General features: G+C 37.9%; 1 protein-coding gene across 2 annotated transcripts; it reads left to right on the top strand.

Moving 5' to 3' along the window:
* The first annotated feature begins 1,863 nt into the window (after positions 1–1,863).
* On the top strand, positions 1,864–9,669 carry LOC116181523. Of its 2 annotated transcripts, none has more exons than XM_031501916.1 (3): positions 1,864–2,009; positions 8,388–9,227; positions 9,278–9,669. In XM_031501916.1, exons 2-3 carry the CDS (start codon positions 8,395–8,397, stop codon positions 9,657–9,659), a joined length of 1,215 nt encoding a protein of 404 aa, XP_031357776.1. In that variant the 5' UTR covers positions 1,864–2,009; positions 8,388–8,394; the 3' UTR covers positions 9,660–9,669. The 2 variants fall into 2 exon arrangements, with proteins under 2 accessions (XP_031357776.1, XP_031357775.1); XM_031501915.1 differs by having other exon boundaries at positions 8,382–9,227.
* Positions 9,670–10,981: the final 1,312 nt, after the last annotated feature.

Genomic DNA, 10,981 nt, shown 5'->3' with positions numbered 1-10,981 from the left:
CCGGACGGACGGACAAAACGCAAACAATAGCACATTTTTTTAATTCTTAAAAATGCGCTAAAAAAGGTTAAGAAACACTGTCTTAGATGACCCTCTTTGAAAACGTCCTGGAAAGGTTGCGCAATAATTACTCCATTGTCTTTTTTCCGTATGCTCTGAGACGGTGACTTTACCTTTAAGTCTTATTGACGTGATCTGTGCGTATGAACGGAATGAAACCGGCGTAGTTTGAAGAGGAGGTCAAATTTTTCGAAATCGGTTTCTGAAAGCAGAGGCCATCAAAATCCTTGAGAGTTAATTCCCCCCTAAAATGTTCATCTTTGCTTGCTGCCCCCGCCACGTTGAAGAGGATGGTACCTAATCTTCATATCCCCATATCTTACATCTTCTGTCCTCTTTCTCCTTAATTTATTTTTCTCACTTTCTCGTTTGTTCTTCGTCTACTTTTTCCAATGTTTTCCTCTCTCTTCATTATACCTCAATCAGCATATCTTTCATCTTTTCTATCTCTTCTTTTGTCTTTTCTATACTATTTATTTTCTTCTTTACGCCATCGCCGGCCGTAACTTTTTCTATATATAGGTACCTAGTGGTTTTTTTTCCGTTCTTTTTCATTGTCTGGCCCCATGTAGTTCTCCCTCTTTCACATTACAAACCTGCCAATTTTATTGATTTCCTTGGTCCAGAATTTCAAAATATGTAACAATACGCAAGTTTCATTGTTAATAAGTAGCAGGCTGAATGTTTTTTTTATTTAACCGAGAAAAATCATGTCGTTAAAGTCACGTGGCATCGTGGTATCACTGGCTCTCCCAACTTTTCAAAAAATCGATTCATTTTCACTGTAGGTACCTACCACTGTCAAAAGCTGTTGTCAATTACATACTTCTCCCTCATACAACCGCAGTTTACCTTGGCATTCAATACTCTAAAATTGCATCGCAAAAGGTAAACCTTTTCGTGTAACACTTTCTCTAGGTACCGAGGGTGTTTATCGAACGATATCGCTAGCCACTTCCGAGGAAAAAATTGCATTTCATATCATATCAATTTGACTTACTTCTTACGAGAATTGAAACGTTGATAATTTTCAAACTAGAAATACTCAATAAGTGAAACAAATGGATGATAGCAAAAGATAGCATTTTGGAATTCGGAAAGAAGAGGCTTGGATCTTGACAAAAAGAATGATTTTCCATACCCTTCCACTCAGATCTTCTAATCAAGGCGTTCTAGGTGGGGTACTCACAAAGGGAAGTGGGAGGTCTGGATGTTGCAATTTATCCGTGCCAAAACCTTAAGTACAAGTCGATGGTGGAGGTGGGTGGTATTCATAAAGAGGAAACGGGGAATGCCATTGGGGCAAAAACGTCAAGATTTAAAGGATTTTAAGGACTTTCTTTTAATGGTTTGAAAGGCTAAATAACGTCTTTAAATGCTACTAGAAAACCACTGGAGCTTGAGGACATTGAGACCCACTTTTAGAGACTTACCGTCTCAGGGCCCGATAAGAAGGCCGGTCCTCTTTCACCATTATAAGGTCTACTGGTCCACAATGGTACCATACGCCAGCCGAGGGAATCTAGACTGAGGCTCAGTGATGTCCATCTCCCCCCCATGTAGATTCGTCGTGCACCCACAACTTTAGGGCTTTTTCTTAGGCCGCCCTCGATTTCCTCCCTCCGATCTGACGTCGGGTTGCTCCCCTAAGCCAACGACCGACTTATTGGCGAGAGTGATGGAAACATGGCAACGTTGGTACGCTACCATTGTACTTTAGATTTACTTCGTGAAAACTCGTAATCGGAGTGCGAGTTGTTCCGAATCGTATTTGAATCATCTCGATCTCGAGTCTCGAGTGAGCGGTAATCACTTAATCAGTGTATAGGCGTTGGTGCATGCATAGGAGGTCATATTTGTTGTTATCTTCACTTAATGTTATTTATAACCTTCAATCGATAATTTGATTGCATTGTTTGTTTGACGAATTTGTATCTAGCAACAAAAGGGTAAGTGTTTAAATGCCTGCTTCCTTTGCTTTGAAAAAAAAGAATCAACTGATTAAGTTGCAAGCGCAGCTTTCGTTAATGCTGCAAATACCCATGTTTATTGTAAAATGCAAGGTCAACAGGAAAATTGTTTATATACGCGGGCAATTACTGGGACTACATAAGCCTTGCAACAATAATGGTTTCATTTGTGGGAGAGGGTAAGGGGTTAACATATTACCCTCTCTATACGTCACCACCAATAAGTAAATTATTTGTTATCTTTAGAATTTTTAATGTCTTCCTCCTCTCCTATAAGTTTGTTTATATCCGATCTGGGTATCGCCCGCGTTATCGCCTTCTCGTCCCTCACAATCGAATACTTTGTTGTCTCAAGAAATCCTCGGGTAAACAGAATTTTAAATTAAAGTAGTTTTAGGCTCATTCTTTTAGTTTACATAAGAATTTAATTTTACATTGTTGCAGTTTTTTATTTGACATTATTGGAGTGTTGTGAAATTGCATTGTTGTACTTTTTCTATTCATTTTCCAGTGCCGTATTGTTAAACTAGTCCAGTCAAATCTATCATTCTATCCCTTTTCCCCATCGCCTTCAAATTAAATTTCCCAGATGTTCTTGCACTGAACCTTGATGCACCTATGTACAGTAGGTATGTTCAATATAAGAATGAACAGATCCATGGGGAAAACCTAAACCAAAAGGATAAACTTTCGGAAATTCCGATCAATTTCGAAGATATTCGAAAACATCAGAAAAAATAAAAACGAATATCGTTAATTTCGGTTTTTTCGAATATCTTCGGAACTGATCGGAATTTTCGAATTTTTAAAACACCTTTTTACTCAGCCCTAATATACGCTACAATTTTCTAGTTTAATTGACTGTGTATTTCTTATGGTTTCCGACTTCTACATGCTGTTCATTAACTTATCTTGGACACACTGTACGTATACTCGCCTCTATACATAATTAGTGAGTACTAACGAGCTCAAACATTATTTAATGATCATCTGCAAATGATGTGGTACAAAAGCAAGCAATTCATATTGATGTAATTAACGCATATAGTCATCTGTCTCTCCGATAAGATAAATTGTAATGGAGCCTTGAAAGAAGACTGGGAACATTCTTTAAGGTTCAAAGGTATATTGTTGTATAGTCATTGTCTGTTTGATATGAAAAGGCCCTTTCATTACCAGTTTTTTTTATACATTACGGTGACGTAATAATACCTTAATTATGTTGTTCGATTATGGAGAACGATTTTTAAAAACAACTTTTAATTTTTTACAACGTTACAATGAGAATCCGGACTGAGCATGACTGACTACTATAATGAAAAGTAAATATAATTATAAGTTTCCTTATCGAAGGAATGTGCTGATGTCGTGTAAAGGCCACCATATAACTCCCTTGAACCAAATTAATAAAACCATTGGGACTTTTAATCGATTTACCAATGGATATCCTTTACATAGGCCGGGATTTGCCTTCCAACATTCGGACTAAAAACAATTCCCTACTATACCATCAACCAGACGTCCCAGGGTCTGTGAAGTTAGCAGAACATTGAAGGCACAAATGTCGAGACTAGGTGGGTTGGTTAGTGCTTCGTTTGTGCCGTAAAAAGTTTGCCAGCAAAACATATACCGTTTGAAAATTATTTCGATTTTTAGAGGTTCTGCTAATAGGCCAGTCATTGAGGATTTTTACCTGGAAATAACTCGGGAAGTACAGAAATTTTGTATGTTTGAGTGCGTAGACCTAAAATTCATAAAATGTACAATTCTAAACTTGCCGCCGGGGCCGCCATCCTTAATCCAGCAAGCTAAATCTCTTGAGCACCATAATAATTTTACTGTACGGTTCTGAATTTAATTTAGCAAATTTGTCCTATATATTTTATTTCTCTGATTTGCCCCACGTTTCGGGCGCCAAATAAATAATGCTGTGTGCACTGTGGCTGGCCCTAGGCAGGTCAAATGGGGGCAAAGCTGCTCTTTTTTGCTACTAAACAAATTTTATTAAAATCTTTTAAAATAACCCAGATATCGCCGAAAAACGGAAATTGTCAAATTTCATTTTGATTTTCTCTAGCTTAAACGGTCGGAAATGGACGATTCTCGTTAGCACCTTTTGTGGGCAGTTTTTTTCGGAAAATCTTAATCTGTTACCAGAATTTTCGTAGCACGCTAGATGTAGAAGCTACAGGCTACTATCTTGTTATGGGCGCCATATTCGATTTTTACGGAATGAGAGTCTAGTGTGACAGACAGGTATTTATTTTTCTTTTTTTTTCATTCCGTAAAAATCCAATACGGCGCCCATAAGAAATAAGAAGGTAATAATAGCCTGTAGCCATCTAGCGTTCTATGTAAATTGTGATCACAAAGAGTCGTTAAATCCCAACAAGTTAAAAAGTAATCGTAAACGATTTAAAAAAAAGCGCATTTCCACTTACATTCCTTTCCCATTTGTAAGATGCAACTTCTGTTAAAATCGTAAAAATCCGGCCACAATAATGAAAGATTCAATCCATTTTTGACGTACTTACTACTTCAATTTCAGTTTATAAGAAGAATTTCATTTCAATGCTTTTCTAAATAAGAAAGTTGGAACTGCGCATGCGCAAATCTAAATTTTGAAACTAACGTTAGATTTTCCTTTGTTCCAAGCGCCTATGTATCAAATTTCATTTAAATGCTTCCATAAATAAAAAAGTTGACAGCGCATGCGCAAAACCAAATTTTGAAACTGGCGTTTGATTTTCCTTTATTCCAAGTGCCTATGTATCAATTTTCGTTTAAATTCTTCCATAAATAAAAAAAGTTGGCACTGCGCATGCGCAAAACCAAATTTTGAAACTGGAGTTAGATTTTCATTTATTCCAAGTGCCTATATATCAAATTTCATTCAAATACTTTTATAAATAAAAAAGTTTGCAATTCGATTTATAAATGGTCGAGATGCGAAAAGGGCAGTGTGAATTTTGAATCTATTCGACTCAACTTTTGGCATTGCGCATTATATGACTAAAGCATGCTCATATTGAATTTCATGCAATTCAGTTCATAACTAACGGAGATGTCAAAGCGATCGGACATATCGTTCATACGGACAGATAGCGGGACAGACCAACAGGGGGACGACAGACAGCAATACAAAATTATAAGGATCGTTAATAAACGGCAAAAGTGTAAAATTATGGAACATGTAAAAAACGGTTTGTTGGTTTTTTTACAATAACTTTTTTAGCAATAAGCGCAGAAAAAATTCCTTCCTTGGTGCAAGCCTCGACACCATAACGAACCAAATAGCGAAAAAAGTAGAACAATAGCTCTTAAGATAAAGAACTAGTAGCATCTCAACGAACGAGCGGATGGACGGACGGACAAAGTGGTCACAATAGCGCATTTATTTTTTATTTTTGTAGAAACGCGGTAAAAAGACACAAAACCTTCCTTGTCTTTTTGGGATTTAGCGACTCCAATATACCTACACAACCCCATTTTGAGTTTCATCACACCATGGATATCTGCGATTCTGATTACAAATTAAGATTCTCCGAAAAAAAGTGCCCATAGAAAGGATAAGGTGCTAACGGAAACCGTCCATTTCTCACCGTTTAAGCTAGGGAAAATAAAAACAAAATTTGATGTTTTTAGTTTTTCACAAAAACTGGCAACTTCGCATCCATTTAACCTACGCTGTACCTCTCACCGTTCCGGAGATCCCAATGGTGCGCCACGAATCTGAACCACCCTGTTCAGACTTGCAAATATATTTCTAATCCAATTAATTAATCTAAATTGAAAGGAATTTACCTTGTAGTGCAGTATTCCGGTGGCGAGGTCGCACTTTGTGTAAATTTTTAGCCATTATACAAACAAATTGCACATTTCCTTTACTAAGTAAGTTGCACGCTTCTACATCTTTCCTCATATCTTTGACTACCTCACAAACGCTTTCTTTATAAGTTAAATATCGATTCCTTAAGAACAGCATCAAATAATTCGGCATGCTAGAAACGTAACTTTTTCTCACTCTTAAAAATTGAGGAATTTATTGATAGCTATTGTCCAACATTGTTTTCGTTCTCAGATTCAGCTTTAAATTTAGCAGTTTAATCAATATCTTATCTGAAGTCTCATTGTGAAAATTGGCTGTATACGTATTGAGTTAGGTGACTAAGAATGTATTTTGGAATCATCTTTTTTAATTTCATGCGTATTTATATTGCACCATTGACTAATGGGGGTATTAGTCAATGATTGTACTGTACGATCAAAAATGAGTTGCTGTCGAGTCACCTTTGGAACTTTTGTTTACATGGGAAATTGTATTTAACTTGAACTTCCAAAGGCGACTCGACAGCAACTCATTTTTGATCGCCCGTTACCTATACTGTACCTACATTTAAATTGAGGGAATGTGGTACACCGCAAACTGCACTGTAATTACAGTTTAGTTTGGGTTTGATTCAGGGCCGGACTGGGTGTGTAAGGGCCCCGGGCGCTCCATGACCAAAAGGCCCCCAAACTCATGGACCCCCCCCCCCCCCCCCAAGAAGACAAGGGATTTTCACATTTTTTTAATTGTGTTTCATACAACTTGCTGAACAGTATTGAACATTAAATTAAAGGAGAAGGCGCTGTAATTCCAATGACGTATTGGCAAATTTATCAATTAATTTATTTTAGCGGGGCCCCGCGACGGAGGCTCCGCTTCGCGGTTCCACGAGGGCCCCGGCCGCTCGAGCGGCCTGGGCCAGTCCGGCCCTGGTTTGATTCCGATTTTTAGTACAACTTTAAAACACACCTCGATAGCTTTGTGTCCATGAACCACTATCTGTCGAAAATTGATAAGCGATAAGGATTGTTTATATAAAGTTGAATAATGGCGTATTGAGTCACACCTGTTCTGACTCAAAAAATAGATCAGTACATTGATAAATAATTATACCTTTGCCATACTTTAATTTTGTATCAAGTCATGATCGTTGAAAAAATGTACCTGACGTGGCAAAAGGCAACATGGCAGTTGTCAATATCTCTTATTTATTTACTATCACTCTCATAGCAACACATGGATCATGGATCACTGACTTGTACGTGGAAAGTATCATTCAGCACGGCAATACATTGTTGGATCATCCCTCCTAGGTCATTATTATTATTATTATTATTATCCCTCTCTTGTTTTGGGCCCTCAACAGGCATGCGCCCAATTACAGAGTGACCCGCATAATGCTATTTTATCTATGTGAAGCGTCATCATCAACGTTGTCTTGAAGCTCAGCGAAGAAACTGGGATCATTTTCACTTTGATTAAGGTCGCATTTACTCAAAAAATTGGTGAAGGTCTGTTTCCAGCATCTACGCCCTACGGCAATGATGGAAATTAATACGGTATTTAAAACAAGCAAACATACAAAAGCAAAAGATCTCGATACGTTACGGTGGTAAAAGCAAATTCAAAATTTCGGTACTTACAACACTTGACGGTGAAAAAATGCGGCAATTATAAACTGCAAAAGATCCTTCCAAAATTGAGCGTTTACCTTATAAAGAAAGCCCAATTTGGTGGAATTGGAAAATTCCAACTCGTCACGATTCACTCGAAAGCGATGCAAATTAATTCGGTTTTTAATTTATTACTTGGCCTGCAATTATCGGAAAAATATAAGATGGACACCGTACTTCTCGTTTTTTAAGCGCGCTCATTTTGATATATAACTCTGGACGCCGTCTGCCGATTTTTTTCTACAACTCATTAAAACGTCAATTAGGCGCGGTTATATACTTTAATACTCATCAATCCAATTAATACCTACTGTTAATTGGAATTTTCCGGCGCAACAGCTGTTGCCCCGGAATGATAAATTCATTACAAAACATAGCGGCGGTAAAATTAACAATTCCACAAAAATGTAAACACAGACAACTCACTCCTCGAGCAAATAATAAATACGGAATTCTTTCGTAACGAAGCGCTTCTCGATACCGAGTATTCAGCAAAGCTGGTCGACTTCACATGCTCATAACTTAGGGGAGGAAAACGGGTGCTTCGTTACATCTGAGCTGTAAATTCAAGTTTTTTTGAAGGCTCCTTCTCCTTATCATACGATCCGCTATTTTGACTTGAAATTTCCAATCAACCCATAGTTGGAATGGTCCCTAAAATGTATCTATCTTGTGAAACTTCCATGATAAATAGCCTAGATGATAGGACTTCAGTAAACCTACGCACACGACACGTTCTAACAAAAATAAATTCGCGCAATACCGGGCCCATAACCTGATGTGTAATTAATGATAAAAAGAAATGTAATTTATAACTATAACATATTAGCATATAACGCATACATCTAGTTACAGATTTAGAATGAGTCGCAGAAGAAAGAGCGAAGTGGACAGCGAGAGTGAAAGCGATGTTGAGTATCTATCCAAAAAGTTGCAAACGTTGAAAGTGGCTACTGAGAAACGCGACATTAACGTATTGCTGTTGGGAGAAACCGGAGTGGGAAAATCCACTTTTATAAACGCCTTCTTTAACTATCTCACTTATCCCACCCTAAAGCAAGCAAGAAAGGGCAATCTTGTTACACTAATTCCAGCAAAATTCACAATCGCCGACGAGAATTACGAAGAACGCATCATTCAAGTTGGAGAAGACAACAATGAGCTGATCGAAGTTGGAGTTTCCGCCACCCAGTCTTGTAGATCTTACGTCTACCCGATTCAAGGCGGCAAGTTTAGGATACGATTAATTGACACGCCCGGCATTGGAGACACTCGTGGAATAAATCAGGATAATATCAATTTCGAAAATATTCTCTCGTTCATAGGCGAAATGCAGCAGCTGAACGCAATCTGCATTTTGTTGAAACCGAACAATTCACGGTTGACTGTCATGTTCGAATTTTGTATCAAACAGCTTCTGTCGAGATTAGAAAAGAGCGCAAGTAGGAATCTAATTTTTATATTCACTAATACGAGAAGCACGTTTTATCGGCCCGGAGAAACATTGCCGGCACTTAAAAAACTGCTTGGTGCCATCGACGGAGTGCACATTCCTCTGCACAAAGAAAATATCTTCTGCACTGATAATGAAGCTTTTCGGTTTTTAGCAGCCGTCAATAATGGCGTTCGTTTCTCTTCAATTGATGTGGATAACTTTGCCCAGAGCTGGAAGAAATCCGTTCAAGAATGTTGGAGGTAATTGCAGTATTACCTTTATTGGTGTAAATTATTTATTGTAATTTCAGAATGCTTACGTATATCACTGGAGATTCAAATAACGTTGCCTTGGTACCTCATGAAGTTAAAAATACAATTTCTGTCAATGAGGCTCGCCGTTTAATCGTTCAGTTGTCACAACCTCTAGCCGATATCGCGCAACTGATTCTGGACAACATTCAATGCTTGGAAAGACACAAACAAAACTTGCATCAAAGCAATAACTCGCTAACCGAACTTAAAACAAAACTGTATATACCGACGATCAACTTACGGGTTATAGAGATGGCCGAACCTACTACAGTGTGCACAAGTCCCAAGTGTAGCACCTTGTATAAGGTAAGATTACTTGATTACTTGCCGCTTCTCCAGGAATTTAGTCAACTGTCGTGGGGATATGTCCCTGGTTAGGGATGGGCGATTACAGGTTTGAATAATCGATTATTAAAAATAATAATAATCGATTATTTTTAATAATTGATTTATGGATCAAACGAACTTACCTTAAGTGAAGTTCGATCCAAATTATGAGTTGCTCTCGTTGAAATAAATATAAGTGTAGTACTCCCTATTCTACGCATCTAAAGCACAACGTCTTAAAGACAAAAAATCACGTACTCCACCTCGCACGCCGCCAGCCAGGGGCGAACCCGTAAATCGTCATTCATTCAAAGCTGATGTTGTTGTCACTTGGGCTCGGGATGGGTGGGACATATTTATTTCAACGAGAGCAACTCATAATTTGGATCGAACTTCACTTAAGGTAAGTTCGTTTGATCCATAAATTATAAGTTGCTCTCGTCTCATAAATATAAGTGTAGATCTTGAAAGAAGCAACAACATCTAATCAAAGTATCATAACTTCATCAAAACCTATTAGGTTACTAAAAGTGCCTAAATTAGAATTGAGCGTTCTAAAGAAATCAATACACTGAACAAAAATTTCGGTGCTTCACTATTAATTAAAGAGGACTGCACTAGCAAGTCCTGTAATTTGTCAAAGGGTCTAAGTCTTTTATAAAATCGAGCAAACGTCTGTGACTTTGCCGACCAACTAGCAATAGTTATAGAAGCTGAAGCATGCCGAGTATTGTGTGCAGCAAACAAAATAGTATCCATCCCACTAGATTTTAAGACATCTTAATCCACCTGCTAATTGACTGACTCGACACCTTCTGAAGGGATCTCTTGTGGGCTATAAAAAAAAAACTTTGACCAGAACGGGCCCTAACGAGTCTGGTCTTATCCAAGTATTTTAAATGGTAGAGGTCACACAAATCAATTCTTAAAAAATGGAAAAACGCAGCACCGGTTGATAACGATTTCTGCCAGAGGTCTTAATCCTTAAGGGAATCTTGATTTCAATCTTGTTTTCTAAAATCGTTATGTCCTCAACCAGAATGTTAGAAAGCGTTTGCACATATTCAGTTGCTAAATTCAAAAATCTCTTAATAGGCCTGCTTTCACTACGTCAAAATTTCAAATATGACCCAGGGCAGGCCGATCTGAATTGAGGGTTCTAAAGGAGACCCCTCAATCAACTCGCAGGCAAGACATACTCTAAAACATGGCTGGGAGAACTATTAAAAACATCTAGCCCATTATTTAAACAAAAAATCCACCAACGTTTCAAGCCACTATCGTATTGTTTTAGTGTGCTCGAAATAGATTTTACTCGTATAAAAATATCCACAGCTGCCAAGGGAACATCTTTCCGCTTTAAGGCTTCCCTG

The sequence above is a fragment of the Photinus pyralis genome, unplaced genomic scaffold (assembly GCF_008802855.1).
Source record: "Photinus pyralis isolate 1611_PpyrPB1 unplaced genomic scaffold, Ppyr1.3 Ppyr1.4_LG9, whole genome shotgun sequence".
NCBI classification, from domain to species: Eukaryota; Metazoa; Arthropoda; class Insecta; order Coleoptera; family Lampyridae; genus Photinus; species Photinus pyralis.
The sequence above is the reverse complement of the archived record's forward strand: the minus strand, read 5'-3'. Positions and strand labels throughout refer to the sequence as shown.